The sequence below is a fragment of the Meles meles genome, chromosome 5, assembly GCF_922984935.1.
Source record: "Meles meles chromosome 5, mMelMel3.1 paternal haplotype, whole genome shotgun sequence".
NCBI classification, from domain to species: domain Eukaryota; kingdom Metazoa; phylum Chordata; class Mammalia; order Carnivora; family Mustelidae; genus Meles; species Meles meles.
The window spans coordinates 97,997,501-98,020,678 of record NC_060070.1 but is presented as its reverse complement, the minus strand read 5'-3'; the positions used below and the strand labels follow the sequence as shown (position 1 = coordinate 98,020,678).

At 35.9% G+C, this 23,178-nt stretch overlaps 1 protein-coding gene across 3 annotated transcripts in view; it reads left to right on the top strand.

Annotated features, from left to right (window-relative positions):
- The window catches only part of CRISP1 (cysteine rich secretory protein 1), a 28,756-nt gene extending 18,708 nt beyond the window's left edge, over nt 1-10,048 (top strand). For all 3 annotated transcript variants that reach the window (XM_046005925.1, XM_046005923.1, XM_046005924.1), the window contains 3 exons: nt 1,873-1,970; nt 4,082-4,170; nt 9,110-10,048. In XM_046005925.1, coding sequence (XP_045861881.1) covers nt 1,873-1,970; nt 4,082-4,170; nt 9,110-9,237 — 315 coding nt within the window. In that variant the 3' untranslated portion in view covers nt 9,238-10,048. The remainder of the gene's footprint in view (nt 1-1,872; nt 1,971-4,081; nt 4,171-9,109) is intronic.
- The last annotated feature ends 13,130 nt before the right edge of the window (nt 10,049-23,178 follow it).

Here is a 23,178-nt window from a genome sequence, read left to right as displayed (position 1 = left end):
CACATCTATGCTGTCTTGGTCTGCTTGGACTCCCGTAACAAAGAACTACAAGCTGGATGGACTAAACAACAGAAATTTATTTTCTCACAGTTTTGGAGGCTAGAAGTCTATGAACTTTTGCAGCATAGTTTGTTTCTGTGAGAGTTCTCTTTCTGCCTTCTTTTCATCATGTCCTTGCATGGACTTTACTTTCCTTTTGTCTGTGCATGCTTGCAGAGAGAGAGGGAAAAAAAAGTGAAAGCATGAGTGCCAGCACTTCTTATATGGACACGAATCCTATCAGATCATGGTCCCAAGCTTAGAACTTCATTAACCTAAATTACTCCCATAGAAATTCTTTCTCCAGTTAAAGTTGCTGGGTTATATCAGGTTATTTGGGGTTTTGTTGCTGAGTTGTAAGAGTTCTTTATATATTCTAGATGTCTATCTTTTAGCAGGTATATGATTTACAAACATCAATTCCTATTACATAGAATGCCTAGTCACATGGATGATAGTATCCTATGATGCACAAATGTTTTAAATTTTGATAAAGTCCAATTTATCTATTTTTTTTTCCTTTTCTGTCTGTGTTTTTGGTGTCTTATCCAAGAAATCAACTGCCAAATTCAATATTGTGAGGTTTTTTCCCTATGTTTCCTTCTAAGAATTATTTTTATGGTTTCAGCTCTTACACTTATATATTTAATCCATTTTGACTTGTTTTTTGTAATATGGTAAAAGGTAGGGCCCAAATTCATTTATTTGCATGTAGATATCTAGTTTTTCCAACTTTGTTTGGGATAAGGCAGTCCTATCCCTGTTGACTCACCTTGGCACCCTTTTGAAAATCATTTGTCCATATATGAAGACCATGTGAAGATTTATTTCTGGACTCTATTTTAGTTCTAAGGTTTATATGTCTATTGTTATGCCACTAACACTCTTTTAATTATTATAGCTTTGTGGTAAGTTTTGATTTTAGAAAGCGTAAGACTTCCAACTTTGGTCTGCTTTTTCAGGACTGCCCATTTGAAAATCATAGACTTAATCACTTATGGATAACAATGCAGCTATTCTAAATAAAAGATTAGCAAATAGCATTCTTATTTTAAAATTGATACCCTTGGACAAAAAGGATATGTTCTAGGAATCTAAGAATGTTATAACATTAGCTCTTTATTCATATAATTTGCCTTATCAAACAATCAGAGGATAAAAATAAAATGATCACCCAGAGAACTAAAAATCTGCCAAATTTGTGACATCAATTCTGACCTTCTATTTCTTTCAGATAAATGTAGTCTAAACTCACTATATACATCTAAGACCATTAGTTCCATCACACTCAGCTGATAACATAATATTTCCTCTTCCAAACACTTAAAAAAATTATTACCCAATTCCCACAATACACCTGTGATATAGAAGATAATACTAATATTTTATATGATTTTACAAATAGAAAAATAGAATTTCAAAACATAAACTGGTAAATGCCATACAACCAGGGAGTGGTAGAAATAGAATTTGACACTGAGATATTTTGCCTTAAAGGCCTTTTCTACTCTATACCATGCTTCTTCTCTGATGATTAAGTAAAGTTCCTCTCATTATTTGATTTTTATGTAATCACTAATCAGCCTTCATCATGTTACCTGATTTTCCATATACAGTTGATAATAGAATGAGCCAGGATTAAGGATGGCCCATAAGTGAGCATATGTATGTGTGTTATCCAGACACATGCAAATCTTTCTGTTTCTATGACTTCCTAATAAGCCATGCTCAAAGCATCCTAAAAGCAAAGGTGTTTATTTTCAGCCATGGATAACAGTATTCATATTTAGCCCAAGTCAAATTGTTAATAAAATAATCTCTTTATCATTACAGATTGTTTGGGCCACTTCTTACCTCATTGGCTGTGGAATATCATCATGCCCCAAACGACTGGCAACTCAGTTTCTCTATGTTTGTCACTATTGTCATGAGTATGTATTATACAGCTTGGTGTCACAAAACCTTTAGAAATAGATCCCTATTACATAATCCAGTTTATCAAAGAATATATAAGAAAAGTCAAATATTTCATTTCATTTAAGTGGAACCTTAGGGATAAAATGTCAATTAGCCAATACCTAAAAACATTGCACACACACACACATACACACATTTTTATTTACATCATATTTTTAAAATAAAATTTTTATTTATATTTCATTAATAGAATGCCAAATTCAAAGCTATTACCAGTAGCATTGCTCTGTGTTATTGATTAGCATAAGCAAAAAAACAAGGATATCTACTTCAACAATTCTAAAGTACATTTAGAATGCAAGGGCAGAAATATCGTGGCGTATCAAGAATAAACAAATGGAAAATTGAAGTGTCCCTGTATTTAACTTTTTGGTCTAACTATTGATATAAGCCTTTTCTTTGGAAATTAAATTTACGTGTTATCAAGGTGTGAGTAACCACTCCTAGAAGAGATAATCTGATTGCCTCAGTGAGGGGAAGGTGGACTCCTTTGCTCTCTCAACTGTGGTTGCTCTATAAGCACGATCAATTTTGGACAAAGATGATTGTAGGAAGTCACAGGAGCACCCTGTGTGGCTCCAGTGGTAATCATGAGAAATTAGAGATTGTTCAGAGCTTGATATATAGTCCTTTGGTAGTTCACTACAAATGCCTATTTAAATATATTCTGCTAAAGAAAGTTAATGAGTGTCTCCATATGTCTCCTTCAGCTATCTGTACCTATATAGTTGAATAAGCAAATTTTCCATCATACTGTGAGCTCTAAGCATAGTGTTTAACTGCTATTCCCCCATGTGTGTTGCAAAATAAAAAAATTCAATATGAATCAGTAAAAATTATTTATCTGTTAATATGTTACCATATTTATACTTTAAATGAGGTCTCCAGTATCAGTCTAGATTCAATAGATATATTTATATAAGAGCTCTATATGAGTTATTTTCTGGTCTTATCGTGTCTTGATTTTAGTAGTTAATATTTGTTATGATTTTATCTATATAATTAGTACCAAAGACAGTAAGATCTCTTTGCATCTACAACACATCAACTGTACTAAATCTTTCAGGGGTTGGTGGTGGTTTCTGGTGAGCTGACAATTACAGAAAAGTAAAACACATGGAACTGTGATAGAGAATATTCTGCAGCAAAGATTAGACCAAGTGTCTGACAAAATCCCTTACTTAATTAAGGAATAAGTTCCTTTTATAAAGTAAAATTTGGGAGCACCTGGCTGGCTCAATTGGTAGAGCATGCAAGTCTTGATCTCCAGTTCATGAGTTCAAGCCCCACATTGGGCATAAAACTTACTTTAAAAAATAAAAGGAAATTCTAACAATTCAGATATCAAAGGGAATAATATCAACTAGAATACTATTGTAACCAGAACATTTACTTTATTTTTCAAGCACATTAAGTAAGATTCAGTTATAATCCACCTTGTTTTCTTAAATATCTGCAGGTAAAACTGTCTTATCTGAATTTCCTATTAGCTTAGACCTAAAAATTCTCATCCACTCTCTCTCCCCCAAATCTACCACTTTAGATTTAGCCATATTGACAGATTTTTGTATTTTATAATGCTCCATATGTTTCTACACAAGAGAAACATGTATCAAGTTTCTCATGATCTTGTGCAAGATTAAATTAGAACATTTCCAACTTGACTCATTTAAAATGTTCTCAACATGTCCTTTTACATGACTGCCTACCAAGTCCTTATGGGTATAAATAAATAAAAGTGACCAATTATAAATGGCTCTAAAGCTCTTCTGCTTAAGATTCGACTGTTCATAGATCCCGGTCCTGTTATAACTTAACTATCTGAATAGGGTAAATTCTAAAGTTCTTAGGAGCCCACAGTTGCCGGTTACACATTCAGAAAGATGAATTGTCATCATTGCAAGTCTAGAAATCTTAAACCTATCTCAAAGATTATCATCATTATCTAGAAGTCGTTTTCAAAAATTGTTTTCAAAGTTGATTATAAATAGTGAGTGAACATTTTATATGCATTGTCCAAGAATCAATATTATTACATCACCTTTTCCTTTATCTTTTTTTTAAGGGGAAATGATCCTGCCAAAATGAATAATCCTTATAATGCAGGAAGTCCATGTGGAGACTGTCCAAATGACTGTGAAAATAAACTTTGCAGTAAGTTTCACATTCAATTTGCTTAATGTATACCAAGGAGCCATGTGTCCTTCAAGTTAAGGATTGACAATATTGCACTTTTCTATAACTTTTTTCTGAATCATCACACAAGGAAAAATCAACATTATTTCTTATTTCCCCTCCCTGAGTGACCAAGAAGATGATTGATTAAATCTATGGGAATGGATATTAGAATGTCTAAGCCTAAACTCAAGCCCCCTGCCCTAAAGTTTAATGACCCTAATAAGGAAAACTTGGATAAGATGTTAATATAACTATATATTTTTCTCTGCTCTATAGAAAAGTTTCTGGGCTCTCTTATTGCAACCTTGAAATTAGACATATTGTTTTCAGGATACCAACATTCTCGGCTTCTTGCTGCTCCATAGCTCCCCTACCTATCTGACCACTTATTAGGGCATGTAATTTCTTATGGAGTGATCCTTATTCTTCCATGTTCCTACTGACACGTTAGAAGATATCAGTTGATGGTCACACTGTCCCCTTACAGCACTTGCCCTATTTTGTAAATAAACGTTACCTACAAAGTAGTACTAACCAAATGGGTTCCTTTGTCTAGAGGTTCCTGAAAACATAACTCCTAATCCCTGAGCATAATCTTGATAAGATAATTTTCAACAAGTTTATAGAGAAGTTACTAGCCCAGGAAAAGTACCCTTTAACTTCAGACTTGGAAGGCCAGAAGACCTATTTTCCTACACTTAAATGAGTCACTTTGTTAATTCTTAAAGTTAGGAAAATAGATACTCTTTTTCAAATTTCCTCTCTCTCTCTAGAGAGAGGTATGCACTTTTTGCATACCATTTCTGAAATGGTTGGAGAAAAATAAAATATCTACTAATTACCTATGCTGGATGGGTGGGGTAGGTTTTTTTTAATCCAAGATATAAGAGGAACGTCTATAATGGTATTAAAAAAATGTAATAGAAGTAAAATGAGAGTAGGAAAGGGAAAGTATTACTCAAGAAGATTAAATCTATGCCATAAAAGATGCATATCTTAAACTCTGCTCACCTGTAAATGCACGAGAAGATGAGAAATATTAGAGAAAGATATCTCAGATTGGGCCACACTGGAATGGAAACAATGCTTAAAATATAAGATCGGATATACACAAAAAAGCAGCTGAACGTAATTCAAATAAATTTTATAAAAATAAAATTCATAGTATAAAATAAGGCAAATTATATATATTAATGTAATTTATATATTATAACAGCAGTAAAAGCAGTTCTAAGAGGGAAATTCATAACAATAAATACTTATAATAGCACACAAAAAAAGCTCAACAAATTAACTTTATTCTTCAAAACAAAAAGAACAAACTAAGCTCCGAGTTAGTAGAAGGAGAAAAATAACAAAAATTAGAGTGGAAATAAATAAATAAAATTGAAACTGAAAAGACAGTGGAAAAGATCAATGAATGGAAGAGCTCTTTAATTAAAAGATGACATAGAAAAATCTTTAGATTTAGCCACACTTACCAGAAGAAGAAGAGGAGGAAGAGGAAGAAGTAGGAGAAGGAGAAGGAGAAGAAGCAGAGAAGAAGAAGAAAGAAGAAGAAGAAGAAGAAGAGGAGCAAGGAGGAGGAGGAGGAGGAGGAGAGAGAAGAAGAAAAAGAAAGAAAAGAAAATAGAGGATGTTTAATAATTACAATTAGAAATTAAAGCAAAGATATTACACCCAATATTCACAAACAAAAAAAAGAGCATAAGAGTCTGCTATGAAGAATTGTATAGCAACAAATTGGATAACTAATTTGAAGAACTGGATAAATAGGAATTTATCCTATTTGTACATACAATGTACAAAACTAAACTTAAAAAAATACAATTTACAAAGACTAAATTATGAAGAAATAAACATATAGCACACCAGAACTGAATCATGAATAAATGGAAAATCTGAACAGACTAGGTACTAATAAGGAGATATAATCAATAATCAAAAATCTCCCAATTAAGAAAAGCCCAGGACCAGATGGCTTTACCAGTGAATTCTACCAAACATTTAAAGACTTAGTACCAACAATTCTAAAACTCTTTAAAAAAATAGAAGAGAAGGGAACACTTCCAAACTCATTTTTTGAGGCCAGCATTACCCTGATACTAATATCAGAAAACAACACTGCAATACCAAAAGAAAAAAAAAAAAAATTACCAGCCATATATCTGAGGAACATAGATGGAAAAGTCTCAATGAAAGTTAGCAAGCAAAAAAAAAAAAAAGAAAGTTAGCAAGCCAATTGCAACAATACATTGAAAAGATCATACACCACAATGAAGTGGAATTAATGCTAAGATAGCCAGAATGACTCAACATCCACAAATCAGACAATGTGAAGAATAAAAATCATATAGTCATCTCAATAGATACAGAAAAAGCATTTGACAAAATTTGACATTCTTTCATGATAAAAACCTCAAGCTGGGTACATAGGTATCATATTACCTCAACATAATAGAGGCCAGATATGAGAAGCATCATATTCAGTGGTTAAAACTGAAAAGCCTTTCCTCTAAGACCATGAACAAGACAATAATGCCTACCTTTACCATTTTAATTTAATAGTACTGGGAGTCCTAGTCAGAATAGTAGGACAAGAAAAAGAAATACAAGTAGTTAAAATCAGAAAGGAAAAATAAGACATTCTCTACTTGCAGATGACATGATGGTATATATAAAATACCATAAAGACTCCACCAGAAAACTATTGGAATTAATAACTGAATTTTAAAAATTGTAGGATACAAAATCAATATACAAAAATCAGTTATTTTATGTATACTACCAGCAAACAATCACAAAAAGAAATTTACTTAAATCCTATTTTAAATGCATTAAAAAAGAGGAAAAAACCTAAGAATAAATTTCACCAAGATCCATATACTGAAAATTATAAGATATTGCTGAAAAATATTGAAGATACAAATAAATGAAAATATATTCCATGCTTATGGATTGGAAGAATTAATATTTTTTAGAATTTCCATACTATCTAAAGTTATCTACAGTTTCAGTGCAATCACTATCAAAATTCCAAAGGCATTTTTCAAGAACTAGAACAAATAATTCTATAATTTGTATGGAATAACTAAAGATAGCCAAAGCAATCTTGAGAAAGAAGACTAAAGCTCATGGTATCATACTTCTGGATTTCAAACTATATTACAAAGCTATATATAGTAATCAAAACAGTATGGTATTAGCATAAAAACAGATACCTAGATCAATGGAACAGAATGGCTAACTGAACATAATAAAAAATATATAAAACAATGGAGAGCCCAGAAATAAACCAATACATATAGGGTCAATTAGTTTATAACGAAGAAGCCATATACATACAAGGGGAACATACTTATACATACAAGGGGAAAAGACAGTCTCTTCAATAAATGGTGCTGGGAAAACTACACAGACAGCCACATGCAAAAGAATGAAACAGGAATCATATTATTACATCATCAACTCAAATGGATTAAAGACTTGAACATAAAACCTAAAACCATAAAACAAGAAGAAAACATGGGACAGGGGCGCCTGGGTGGCTCAGGGGTTAAAGCCTCTGCCTTCAGCTCAGGTCATGATTCCAGCATCCTGGGATCAAGCCCCTGGGTCATTTCTGCTCAGCAGGGTGCCTGCTTCCCTTCCTTTCTCTCTGCCTGCGTCTTTGCCTACTTGTGATCTCTGTCAAATAAATAAGTAAAATCTTAAAAGAAAAACAACAACATGGGGCAAACTGACACTAAAAGAAAAATAACAAAAGCAAAAATAAACAAGCGAGAGTGTATCTAACTAAAAAGCTTCACAGCAAGGAAAACCATCAACAAAATGAAAAGACAACCCATTGAGTGAGACAAAATATTTGCAAATCATATGTCTGATAAGATGTTAATCTCCAAAATTTATAGAGAACTTAAAAAGCTGAATAAAAAATCCAATTAGAAAATTGGCAAAGAAGTTAAATTTGTATTTTTCCAAAGAAGATATCCATATAGTCAACAGGTACATGCAAAGGTGTTTAGTATTACTGATCATCAGAGAATGCAAGGATATACTGCATACCTGTTATCAAAAAGTCAAGAGGTAATAAGTAGGGGGCAAAGGGGTGTTGAGAAGGAAACTCTTATGCAATGCTGATGGGAATGTAAATAGGCGCCATCACTTATGGAGGCTACTCAAAAATTTAAATATATAACAGTCATATGATCCAGCAATTTTTCTTCTGGATAGCTATCTGAAGAAAACAAAAACATTAACTCAAGAAGATACAGTAACTTAGGCATGGAAATGACCTAAGGATTCACTGACAGATTTAGTGGATAAAGAAAGTATCATTCATATATACACACACACATACATACATATATAAAGTATTTTATATATGTATGTATATATATTTATAATGTATATTGTTCAGCTATAAAACAAATAGAAATCTTATCATTTATGACAACATGGATGGATTTTTTTTAAAGATTTTATTTATTTATTTGACACAGAAAGAGATCACAAGTAGGCAGAGAAGCAGGCAGAGAGAAAGGGGGAAGCAGGCTCCCTGCTGAGCAGAGAGCCCCATGCGGGGCTTGATCCCAAGACCCTGGCATCAAGACCTGAGCTGAAGGCAGAGGCTTAACCACTGAGCCACCCAGGCACCCCGGATGGATCTTGAAGGGATTATTCTAAGTGAAATAAGTCAGACATAGACAAACACCCTATGATTTCACTTGTATGTGGAATCTGAAAAAACCAAACTCCCAGATAGAAGAAACAGATTGGTAATTTTCAGAGGCATTGGGGATGTGGGGGCGGAGGGATGGGGTGGATAGTTCCATTGATGTCTTTAAGAAGATTATCTCTTTGGTAATGGTGAATTTTGGAGGTAATATTGTGTAAATATGCTTTTTCTTTCCAGCTAACCCCTGCCTCTACTATGATGAATACAGTAACTGTAAGACACAAAAACGAAGTTTCGGATGCGGGTCCCAGTCAGTTCAACAATTCTGCAAAGCTAGTTGTCTCTGTGACAAGGAGATAAAATAATCTTGGTTATTTGCAGCTATAATGTGTTGTTGGGGAAATGTCCACTGGATTACATCTTTTACTTCACTTTGCTTCAGTAGCTTCTGCTAAGTTTCATTTGGTTTTAATTACATTAGAGATGATAAATTTTACTAATCATATATGAGCATCCATAGATTACATTAATTCCACTGACTCCTGTCCTGATACTTTCTGAAACAGGCTGACAAAATTCAACTGATGGTTTAACTGGCCACCTTGAGAATAACCTCTGCTAGAGGAGGGTCCTTCCCCTGCTTCCCCGTGTCTCCAACCTTCCTGATGTTGTCTTCCCAAGAAGACAAGAAAACAAAAGGATCTAACCATCTTTGGACCCATTAACATTAACTTCTGTTTTACAACTGCAAAAAGAAGCTTTCAAAATTCCAACTAACCTGCAGTGTAATTTTCCATTCCATAACCTTATTTCTATTCTAAATTGAGCAATAAAAAAATCCACAAAGCAAATGAAGAGTCAAGTATTACTACTTGTAAGGCAAAGTGCTTAATTGGAGGAGGCTTAAATGTCTCATTGTTTTATTATTATATCTGTAAACATTTGTAAAGTGGGGGAAAATTGTGTTCTTTACATTAACAAAATATGTGCTCAGCACTGATTACATACAAAATGTAATGCATCTATAGAGGACATTGTACACCTTATTTCAAATGAAGATGTAAATATTAGTGAGTCTGAATATTAAAGTAACCTGGAGACGTGTATGACCACACAGAAATTCTAGTACCTGTTGTTTTGGTTTCAGTTACAGGGCTTCCCCCCTCACGCCCTGTAATTGTGTTCTTTCTTTCTAAGAGTTTATATAAATGAAAATTCTCTAGTTTCTCATCATGTGTCATGTCATTTATAAGAAGCAGTGGAGGAGTGTCTGATGGTCAGTTGAGCATCAGACTCTTGTTTTCAGCTCGAGTAGTGATCTTGGGGCTGTGGGATTGAGCCCAGGCCAGGTTCCTACATTCAGCAGGGAGTCTGCTTGAGATTCACTGTCCCTCTCCATCTGCCCCTCCCACTCATTTTCTCTCTATATAAAATAAATAAGCAAATATTTAAAAAATTAGGGGGGAGTCAAGATGGCGGGGAAGTAGGAGGAGGCACCATTTCAACCTGTACCCTAAAGTGAGCTGATTACCTACCAAAGAACTCCGACCACCCATGAAATCAGCCTGAGATCAGAATTATACATGTCTGGATCTCTATAGGAGCAGAAGACGCTAGTGGCAGGTAAAGCAGACTGGGAGCATTGGACTGATATCGGAAGATAAACAAAAGGGGGAGGGAGCCACCAGAGGTGACCGATTGGAAAGTAACACCCCAACACGAGAGTGCTCTGCATCTGGGGACCAGCATTAACTTGGAGTCTGGTTGAAAGCACTCAAAAAACAAACAGCAAAGGATCGCGGGGGGTAATAGTGGGAACCTGGGCGGTTAGGATCAGGGACCTAAGTCCCCGGACCCAGGACAGCCTCCCCTGGCACTGAGCCAGAGAGAGTGCGGCGGAGAAATCAGGTCTCGGTCCCTGAACCGCCAGTGCACCTGAATGCCAGCGCGCCCGAGAACGAGTGGGGTCTGGCTCCCGTGAGGGGCTGGGAGCCTGGCCAGACGGCAATCCTGAAACGTGCGTGTCCCACACCCTCCCTTGGGATAGGTGCTCATAGGCGCTAGCCTGGAGCTCTGGCAGCCGGAAAAACCAGACATTCCCAGCCCGGGACAGCGGGAAAATCTCAGTGTGCGATCTCTGCTCAGAACCTCTCTGGTGGTCTGGAGCTGCCTAGACAGCCACCGCTGCCCTGGTTTTGGGTACAACGAGGAGCTCCTGCATCCCCAGGGACAGTGACTCAGAACCGACTCTGCCAGCAGCTTTTGCAAAACAGTCTAAGGCTTCTCTCTGAGAAGGAGGTTGGGGTGCTGTTTGCTCTCATCTAAACCTCCAAAAACCATCAAAAGCTGTCAAGGCGAGAGAAAGCAGATGAAAGAACATAAAAACCCCCAGAGAACAAAAGGCTGAAAAAAACAGTTTCCTGAAAAAAAAAAAAAAAAAAAAAAAAAAGAGCTCACCCCCTTGAGGGGAGTGGGAGGACCTAACTCAGGGAACATCATTGTCTGAAAACCCACGTGGCAGGTCCCTCCCCCAGAAAACCAACCAGGAAGGAAGAAGAAAAAAAAAAAAAAAAGACTACAAGAGAACAATCACCACTACTTCATAAATACAACTTTTATTTTTAACTCTTTACCAATATTCTGGTTCTTTTTTTATATACATACAGATAATTTTTAACCTATTTACCATCACACTGAGATGTCCAGTACATCAAATTCTTTAATAACCTTCTAACCTGAACTTTTTGATACATACACCCGTGTTTTTCTTTTGTTTTTCTATTTTTTTAATTCTTTTTTAATTTTAACTTAGTTTAGTCTAGTTTATTCTTTTTTAATTTTTATTTTCTACTATACATATAGAGTTAAACTTCAAGGTAATCCCCTTTCCCCAGTCAATGCTACCCCTATAGGCAAACCAGTTTCTAATCCTCCTGTAACTTAGGAAAGTTGAGTCCCTTAACAAAAACATCAAGATACCTTCAGGAAGAATCAAAATAACCTTCCTCACCCACACTGAGAATCTATAACCATTCTCCCAATTTTTTCTTCTGTCAGTGTTTCTGTGAATTTGTGTTTGTCCTGATAATATATAAACCTTATACTTGGGGTTCTTTCTGATGAGGTTCTTCCCTTTTTTTTTTGCTTATATATACATATTTTTTTCTCTTGTCATATACTTTTATCACTCTTTTTGTCTGTCTGTTTTTGTTTGTATACTCCACAAATCTTACCTTGTGGCCCATTTGGGCTGAGCCTTCTCTTTTATCTTCCCTTTTTTTCCTATCTCTCTCTCTCTCTTTTTTTTTCCTTTTTTCTTTCCCCTTTTTTTTTTTCTTTCTTCTTCTCTATTTCTTTTTCTTTTCGTTTTTCTCTCATTTGGGTGGGGAATCCTGATTGCACAGAAGCGTTCCAGGGTGCACATTGACTGCACCATAATCGATAAGTCCAGCTGCAGCCTTCCCGTTGAGATCAGGAACACGACAAGGATGCCCACTCTCACCACTCTTGTTCAACATAGTATTAGAAGTTCTAGCAATGGCAATCAGACAACAAAGAGAAATAAAAGGTATCCAAATTGGCAAGGAAGAAGTCAAACTCTCTCTCTTCGCAGATGACATGATTCTTTACATGGAAAACCCCAAAGACTCCACCCCCAAACTACTAGAACTCATACAGCAATTCAGTAACGTGGCAGGATACAAAGTCAATGTACAGAAATCAGTGGCTTTCTTATACACCAACAATGAAAATACAGAAAGGGAAATTAGAGAATTGATTCCATTTACTATAGCACCAAGAACCATAAGATACCTGGGCATAAACCTAACCTAAGAAGTAAAGGACCTGTACTCGAGGAACTACAGAACACTCATGAAAGAAATTGAAGAAGACACAAAAAGATGGAAGACTGTTCCATGCTCTTGGATTGGAAGAATAAACATTGTTAAAATGTCTATACGGCCTAGAGCAATCTATACTTTTAATGCCATTCCGATCAAAATTCCACCGATATTTTTCAAAGAGCTGGAGCAAATAATCCTAAAATTTGTATGGAGCCAGAAGAGACCCCGAATTGCTAAGGAAATGTTGAAAAACAAAAACAAAACTGGCGGCATCACGTTACCCGATTTCAAGCTTTACTACAAAGCTGTGATCACCAAGACAGCGTGGTACTGGCATAAAAACAGACACATAGACCAGTGGAACAGAGTGGAGAGCCCAGATATGGACCCTCAACTCTATGGTCAAATAATCTTCGACAAGACAGGAAAAAATATTCAAGGGAAAAAAGACAGTCTCTTCAATAAATGGTGCTGGGAAAACTGGACAGCGATACGTAGAAGAATGAAACTCGACCATTCTCTTACACCATACACAAAGATAAACTCGAAAGGGATAAAAGACCTCAACGTGAGACAGGAATCTATCAGAATCCTAGAGGAGAACATAGGCAGTAACCTCTTCGATATCAGCCACAGCAACTTCTTTCAAGATATGTCTCCAAAGGCCAAGGAAACAAAAGCAAAAATGAACTTTTGGGACTTCATCAAGATCAAAAGCTTCTGCACAGCAAAGGAAACAGTCAACAAAACAAAGAGGCAACCCACGGAATGGGAGAAGATATTTGCAAATGACAGTACAGACAAAAGGTTGATATCCAGGATCTATAAAGAACTTCTCAAACTCAACACACACAAAACAGATAATCATATCAAAAAATGGGCAGACGATATGAACAGACACTTCTCCAATGAAGACATACAAATGGCTATCAGACACATGAAAAAATGTTCATCATCACTAGCCATCAGGGAGATTCAAATTAAAACTACATTGAGATACCACCTAACACCAGTTAGAATGGCCAAAATTAGCAAGACAGGAAACAACGTGTGTTGGAGAGGATGTGGAGAAAGGGGAACCCTCTTACACTGTTGGTGGGAATGCAAGTTAGTGCAGCCACTTTGGAGAACAGTGTGGAGATTCCTGAAGAAATTAAAAATAGAGCTTCCCTATGACCCTGCAATTGCACTGCTCGGTATTTACCCCAAAGATACAGATGTAGTGAAAAGAAGGGCCATTTGTACCCCAATGTTTATTGCAGCAATGGCTATGGTCACCAAACTGTGGAAAGAACCAAGATGCCCTTCAACGGATGAATGGATAAGGAAGATGTGGTCCATATACACAATGGAGTATTATGCCTCCATCAGAAAGGACGAATACCCAACTTTTGTAGCAACATGGACGGGACTGGAAGAAATTATGCTGAGCGAAATAAGTCAAGCAGAGAGAGTCAAGTGTCATATGGTCTCACTTATTTGTGGAGCATAACAAATAACATGGAGGACATGGGGAGATGGAGAGGAGAAGGGAGTTGAGGGAAACTGGAAGGGGAGATGAACCATGAGAGACTATGGACTCTGAAAAACAACCAGAGGGTTATGAAGGGGCGGCAGGGGGGTGGGGGGGGTGGGAGGTTGAGGAACCAGGTGGTGGGTAATAGGGAGGGCACGTACTGCATGGAGCACTGGGTGTGATGCCAAAACAATGAACACTGTTATGCTGTAAATAAACAAATAAAAATAAATATAAAAAAATATTTAAAAAATTAGAAAGAAAGAAGAGAGAAAAAGAAGGAAGGAAGGAAGAAAGGAAGGAAGAGAGAAAAGGGGGAAGAGAGGAAAGAAAGGAAGAAATACACAATAGAAACCAAATTTTACTTCAAGGATGAGAATTGTTTGTGTGACACCCCTCCAAAATTTCATATGCTAAATATCTCCAAGGAAATGTGATACAAATTATAATGCAGCTTGTTGAATGCTTCATAACATTACTCCCATGACCAAAGCTTATCAGGGGAGTTTGTGCACAAGCAACCACTTACTCATAGAAAAAAATCTATGCTAAGTTCAGAGTCACTGTCAGGGGAAGTGTCATGATTAGACTAAAGAGCTGGAACACACATGTGCATATGCACATGTGTGTGTGTGTGTGTGTGCGTGTGTGTACATATGCTAATACATGTCCACAAAGCCCGTGAAGCAAAGATAGTAAAGAGCGGCATTGATGAGAGATCCGATTAGGTTGTAAGGTTCACAGTGGAGAGCAAATGGGCACAAAAATGGATCCAGATTACAGGAAAACATGAAGAAAAGCCAGACTAAATGACTTTTATTTGATACCCGAAGGCAGAGGCTTTAACCCACTGAGCCACCCAGGCGCCCCTTTTATTTGATACCATAAGCAAAGATAACACACTCCTGATTCTCAATAATAAGAACTCTATATTAAAAACTGGGCTCTGTACAGATTTATATGGGGGCATGGATAATAAAACTATCCAAGATGTGCAGACTAACAGCTGGCCTAAATTTCAGGGATCATTGTGAATTTTCAAAATGTGCCCAAGGCTTAAATGTGCCCAAGGAACGGCATTGACATGAGCTTCTTTTCCCTAATATGGAAAGGCACCACTGTTCCTTCACCATTGAGGGTACAGAGATTCCCAGGGCGGTTCAGAGATCATATACCCTGAACTTTTGAATACTAGAGGGGATACGGTTTGTCTCCTATTCTTAGATTAACCTGTAACTCTCTCAATTTCCCCAATATATTAAGAAATGGAAGGAAAATTATTAGACCTAATTAAGAGATATGATAAACTGATAGAGAATATAAACAACTTATAACAAATATTATATATTTAAAAAATTAAAATATGCATGTCATTACTGTAAGCGTTCAAAATATGGCTAGAAGTACTTAACAAAGAATTAACAGGGGATTAAAAGATAAAGATTGTGATGCTAATTTTTTTAATTTTCAATAACATATGATCACCCATGTTACTTTTATGTTTTTCTGTTAAAATTCATATTTAAATTTATTAGATCATCAAGGAAACCAGACAAAAAGTCAACAATCAAAAAAGGTGTTCCAGGGGCACCTGAGTGGCTCAGTGGGTTAAAACCTCTGCCTTCAGCTCAAGTCATGATCCCAGGGTCCTGGGATCAAACCCCACATCGGGCTCTCTGCTCAGCAGGGAGCCTGCTTCCTCCTCTCTCTCTCTTTTTTTTTTTTTTAAGATTTTATTTTATTTATTTGACAGAGAGAGATTACAAGTAGATAGAGAGGCAGGCAGAGAGAGAGGCTCCTCTCTCTCTTTCTCTGCCTGCCCCTCTGCCTACTTGTGATCTCTGTCTGTCAAATAAATAAATAAAATCTTAAAAAAAAAGGTGTTCCAATACATAGGCATTATCTCCATCAGTGTTTCTTTTTACTAATTTATACTTTGCCTACATTTGTATCTTATTTACTGTGCGATTTTCATTTTGAATTTTTCATCTCAACTATTTTTTTATTTCCATTATTGCCAAGTGGTTATGATTTATAAACACTTGATTAGTTAATTTTCATTTTGTTTTTTTCTCTAATGATATTTGTTGTGTTTATTTTAAATGTGTACTGACTTTTCAATAATTCAGCTTCCTGAACAAATGCTCCATTGTTATCGTTCTCCTATAATACTCAAGGTAACTCAGATATACTGAAAATTTCCCCATGAATGTATTTGTTAGTTTGATTTCTTAAGTCTGCAAAGATCAGATAGGGTTTTATTCTCAATTTTTTCATGGTGTGTTTTGGTAGAGTTGGAAAAAGATGTTCATTCTGAGGCTTTATGTTATAATCACTGGTCATCTGCTCCCCAATTATTCACACAAGTAGATATTTTCCATCCTCAAGATAACATCTTTGCTCCTCTATTCCATAACTTCTCCTCCTGGCTGCAACACTTTCAACTAAAAAGGACCAGAGGTTGCCAGAACTAAGTATATTTATTGTTCTAGGTTCTTAGCTTCTCGGTCTCCCTGCCCCAGGCATGGTTTCAACACTCAACATTACTCTGTAATTGGCAAAGGAAGAGCAACACATATTGACAATCTCTCTAGGACACTCATGACTAGGTACAGGTGTCTTCTTCTTCCTTTAATTTTGCAATTTCCTTTCATTTGACACCTTATTGTGCTGACTGCTCTGACATAAATTCCAGGCTTAGTTAGTACTGATCTAACCATCTTGGGATCCATCCACATTACTTCTGTTTTACAACTGCAAAAAGAGGCTTTCAAAATTCCTGTCTTGTTTCTGTCATCTCAAGGGCTAGAGGAGGGACAGGAAAGAAGCATGTATTGTTTAAGTCTCTAATTTATACTAAACTTTGTGTTTTCTGGCCATGTTTTCAGTATCTATATTTTTGTAGGATATTTCTGTTGAGGTTGTTAGAGTTAATTATCCTTGTCCCCTTTATAATCTAAAAACTCTCAGACCTGCTTAATGCTGGAAACACAAAGACATATAGTTTCATTCTTTGTCTTCCCTTTACTAGATTTTATGCTGACTAAAACTTTCTTCTCTAAAATCTTTACATCTCCTCTATGGCACTGTTATATTCAACATGTTATAATGGATGAATCCAAATTTTACATCACAGTGGGAAAATTAGTCAATTGAATACAATTATTTTTAGGATTCCTGGACCAAGTGCTGAAGTGGAGTAGGTGATTCCCTTATATACAACACCTAATAATTCTCAGACACCACAGTGTCTCAACTCAATTTTGCCATTATTTACTTGAATTATTATCATATTTCCCAGGTTAAGGGTTCAGTCCTGGAAGCCTGCCCCTCACTCCTAATTGCAGATGACAGAGGCAACCCATTGTCTATTACCTGTGTTTCTGATCTACAAGCTACAGATCGAATGCTCCAATGACCTTCTTTTTAAGTTTGATTAATTTGCTAAGAGCCCCATAGAGCTCAGGAAAACACTTGATGTTTCAACATCCGGGTGAAGAGATACATAGGGCAAGGTCATGGACAAAGAAGCTTTTGTCCTCCTGGAACTTGGGTCCTTGGCTCAGTGACACACAAGAGTGTTCAGGTCCTCTAAACCTGGGAGTGCTTCAAAAGAGAAAGACTAAAAAGCTTTCCCTCTTGGGTTTTATGGAGGCTTCATGAAAGAGGTATGATTGTGGCCATTGGCTTATTTAACCTTCAGTCCCTGTCACTTCCCTGGAGGTCTGGGGGTGGGACTGAAAATTCCAACTTTCTAATCACCTGCTTGGTCCTCCAGGCAGCAAGACCTAATAAAGTTTCTTTGGAAAGGAAACCTCATTAACATAACGAAAGACACCTTTCTCATTCCCAACACTAATGAAATTCCAAGTGTTTTGAGAACTGTGAACCAGAAACAGAGATGAACACCAAATCTATATTTCTTATAATAAATAAATCTTTATAATAATGAATAAATTTGATAATGCATTATAAAATTTAGTATAATAAAGAATAATAAGGTTATTTAATGAAAAATATATTTTACACTATCCAGACCTCTAAAGGATAAAGCCTATCTATGATAGTGATAAAAAGATATGTTTTATGAAAACTCATTGAGAAATTACCTCAGTGACATTTTTCTATTTCCTCTGGGAAGTTGTAAACTCTTCAGTAATAAAAACTTATGTAAGAAAATAAGACTCCTGGGACTGGATATTAGAAGACATTTATACACGCATGTTGAATTTGATTTCAGGTTTTCTTTTTTTTTAAGTTTGTTTATTTTTTAAAATAATCTTCACACCAATGTGAGGCTTGAATCCATGACCCTGAGATCAAGAATCACAGGTTCTTCCAACTGAGCGAGCCAGGCACCTTGATTTCAAGTTTTGATTAATCAATTTATTACCTTGTCTTACGATTTAAAAAAAAATGTTTAGCACATGAAAAAGTGCTCAACATCACTTAGCATCAGGAAAATACAAATCAAAACCACAGTGAGATATCACCTCACATCAATCAGAATGGCTAAAATTAACCAGTCAGGAAATGACAGATGTTGGAGAGGATGCGGAGAAAGGGGAAACCCTACTACACTGTTGGTAGGAATGCAAGCTGGTGCAAGGCACTCTGGAAAACAATATGGATGTTCCTCAAAAAGTTGAAAATAGAGCTACCCTGTGACTCAGCAATTGCGCTACTAGGTATTTACCCTAAAGATACAAATGTAATGATCCGAAAGGGCGCATGCGCCAGAATGTTTACAGCAGCAATATCCACAATAGCCAAACTATGAAAAAAACCTAGATGTCTATCAACAGATGAATGGGTAAAGATGATGTGGTGTATATATATATATACACACACACACACACACACACACACACACACACATACACAACACACAATGGAATACTATGCAACCATCAAGAGAAATAAAATCTTGCCATTTGCAATGACATGGTTGGATATAAAGGGTATTATGCTAAGCGAAATAAGTCAATCAGAGAAAGACCATTGTCATATGATCTCTCTGATATGAAGAATTTGAGAGGCAGGGCAGGGATTCGTGGTGGGTGGGGGAAAAATGAAACAAGATAGGATCAGGAGGGAGACTCAATCTCACAGAACCAACTGAGGGCTGCTGGGGGTAGGGTGTTAGGGATAGGGTGGCTGGGTTATGAACATTGCAGAGGGTATGTGCTATGGTGAGTGCTGTGAATTGTGTAAGCCCGATGATCCACAGTCCTATACCCCCGGGGTAAGTAATACATTATATGTAAAATAAAATAAAATAAAATATAAAAAAGAACAACTCATAGAGATAGATAATATTATCATACAAAAAATGTTTAAAACTACATTTTGAAAAATCTTAGTGTTTGATGTATCATTAGAAAAATAACTTACTGTTTATTTGAACTCTATAGTTTCTAATCACTGTTTTGTTAACATTTTAATTAAGCGTTCACTTTTGAAATATTCCATTGAAACAAATATTTTTTAGAAAGATATTTTTAGAACATAATAGAACATTATTCACATTTTTTGCAGCTACAATTTGGGCTTTTAAGTGAATATGAAGTGCAAATTGCAAATGTAATTTCAGCAACACAACAATTCTCTCATGGGTTTAGGTTGAGCTGGAGATGATTTTTTTTTGTTTATTTTTAAAGGACTCTTGTTTACATCAATTTAATAAAATTAAAATTCCCATTCAAGTCCTCACATAATAGACTTGTCTTATTTCCTGCTTATCTAAATTAATAACTAAAAATAGAGTTTAGTAGGAACTCAGTGTTAAATACCCTAAGGAAATATATATTTGTGGTTTGAATGGTTTAGTCATTTTATTTTGTCCCTCTACCGGATATCCTTTGGAGTCACTAACAAAACACCAGTCAATACTTGAAGCATAAAAATGTGAATGCTGAGTTGTCTTAATCTTTTGTGTAGTGCTATGTTAGAGGGAAAGAAAAATAGATAAGGAAATCAATAGAATACTAGGAGTCTGAAGTTGAGCAAAATCATCCAACACAAAGTCTATTTATAATAATAAATATGGTGATTTATTGAATACTGCACTGCAAGTGAAAAACAGGATGGGCACAAAACGGTAGCAAATGTATCATTTCTTTAACCTTGTGATCACATGGCTGACTGGGAGCCACTGCCACTGCTCAGCATCAGGAGAGAAGATCAGAGACAGTATCACCAGCTCCATAAAAGACAAAATTCAAAATCAAAAGTACAGTTTCTACTTCACGCATTTTAGTTTTGCACCATTGAAGGATCGAGAGAACTGTAAGTTGAGCCATCATAAATTGGGGACTCTCTGTAGTTTCCCTTTAAATTGTCCCTGTCATGCAATGGAAGTGGTGGGTGGAAACATTTTGTGAACAGAAATCACTGCACGAAAAACTAATGACGTATTTTATGGTGACTAACATAACACAATAAAAAAAATAATATTAATAAGAGGAAGTCGAAATAGCCATGCCCATCTAGATTGAAAGCAAATAATACCCAACTCCTTTTCAAATTTCTCTTTCAATTTGTTTTGCTTGGCTGCAGTCTCTGATCAAACAGTAGCTTTTGTAATGGTATTGACAGAAATGTGGTTTCTCCATATGTACCTATTCTGTGTGGCAGAGCCAGGCAGGGGCTCCAGCACCAAAGCCTTTTCACTCAAGAACTGACCCATGTGCAGGTAAGAACTCAGGGACTGGAATGTCAGAGAGACCCTAGAAGGGCATACAGCCATGCTTCTATGGGCTGGATCATGATTTTTTAGTTGGAAATCTCTGTATTGAGAGAATTGGAGAAAATGGAACAAAAGGAACTAATTGACCTTGGGCGGATCTGGGAGTGAAAAAAATGCTCTGGATGGGGGATGAGCTCTGAGGGCATCACAGAGGGGATGCTTTGCAAGGGTTAGGAATTGTCTGACCCTGTGAATTCCTTCTCCTTAATCAAGTTTCTTCAGCTTCAAAGTCTTTGGTTCCCCAGAAACAGAATAAGATTATGAAAGGCCTATTTGTATATTTTCTATCTTGAAAATCAATACTCTTCCTCTTTCAGTGCTTGGTTTTGTTTGGTTTTTGACCTGTTAACGTTTCTTTCTGAAAGCACAGAATATGCAAATCAATAATAGTATTAATAAAGTAGAAATCTTTTTTTTTTTTTTATTACTTGGTAAATGATAGTCATGAAGTTACTTTTTGTCCTTTGGTACTATAACAGACACAGAATTTTGAAATCAGTTAATTTTGAACATTTTGTACTCTATTCTAATCATGAAAAAGTGGGTTTCCAGAAAATTTGTTATTTATCAATATCACAAATAGTAAGAAAACCTAAGTCGGACCTCCAGTATTTAAATCTAGCCAGGATTATTATTATTTTTATTATATCATACTTTATTGAGTTAATAGGTTATTTGAGTTGTTATTAGCTACATTGAATTATTAAGTATTATATAAACATTTAGTCATATATATCATATGTATATATACTCTATTTGTCGTTTGCATAACAAATCAATAATAAGGGAAATGTGGGTGGTTTGAAAAACCATGATAAAACATTTTATATGCATTATATTTTCATTGAGTAAACAAGAAAGTATTGAATATATACAGAACAAAAATAGATTTGAAGGATATCAATTAACTGTCAACATCAGTTTTGTTGGATGCTGAAAATACTGGTAATTGTTATTGGTATTTTATACCTTTTATTAAAAACTTTTTAAATTTAAATTTATATTAATAAAATTCACATATTAAAAAGTACATTTTGAAGAGTTTTAATAGATGTGTGTATCACAAAAACATCATAACTATCAAGATAATCAATATATTGGGGCACCTGGGTGGTTCAGTTAAACATCTGACTCTTAATTTCAGCTCAGATCATGATCTTAAGGTCCTGGGGACAAGCCCCAAGCTGAGCTCCAAGCTCAGAGGAAATCTGCTTGTGATTCTCCCTCTCCCTTGCCCTCTGCCCCTCCCGTCACTCACGCTCTTTCTCTCAAATAAATAAACAAAACAAGGAAACAAACAAACAAAAAAAACAAAAAGAAGATAATCAACGTGTTTCTCACTTCAAATGTTCTCTTGGTCTTTTATTTAATCAGTTTCTCGCCTTCTGCTATGCCTAGAAAATCACAGATCTGCTTTCTCTCACTGTACATTAATCAGTATTTTCTGGGTTTATGTAAATAGAATTATATCTGCTCTTATGTATCCTACTTTTTTACTAAGAAAATCTTATTTAGGGGCTCCTGGGTGGTTCAGTTGGTTGAGCGTCCAACTTTTGGTTTCAGCTCAGGTAATGATCTTAGGATCATAGGATTAAGCCCTGCATGGGGGTCCATGAAAGTTAACATTCTTTCTTTCCCTCTGCCCCTTCCCATCGGGGTCCAGCCTTGGCAAGTCCAGGTATCCCCAAAGGAGGGGTGGCATCGATGAGATGAATGGGAGAGCCACACAGCGAGTTCTGGTCAGTAGTCAGGCATCTCCATCTTTATTCTGATTACTGATTTATTCTGAGCTTCTTATATAAGCAGTTTAATTGGGGTAGGGGGTTATAAGCACTCATCAGATAATTTCTCTTTTTTGACCACATGTTATTTTAGTTAAGCCATAATGGTACAGACTGGCTCCAGGGATGTGGGACAGGGTCTTGCTTCTTGAGTAATCATGTCCCTCAGAAAGCCATGGGAGGTAGCACAAATATGTGCTTTTTAGTAATTTATTTTGGGGTCTGCAGTGAAATGAGATATAGGTTAATGGAAAACAAGAAGCTATAGGGATGAACTAGATAATAAAGAACTGTAGGAAAACAAGAGATAGGTTAATGGAAACCAGCAGCTTTAAGGATAAACTAGATAGAAAAGAACTGTAGGAAAACAAGAGTTAGGTTAATGGAAAACAAGAAGGCATCTGAAGAAACTAAGT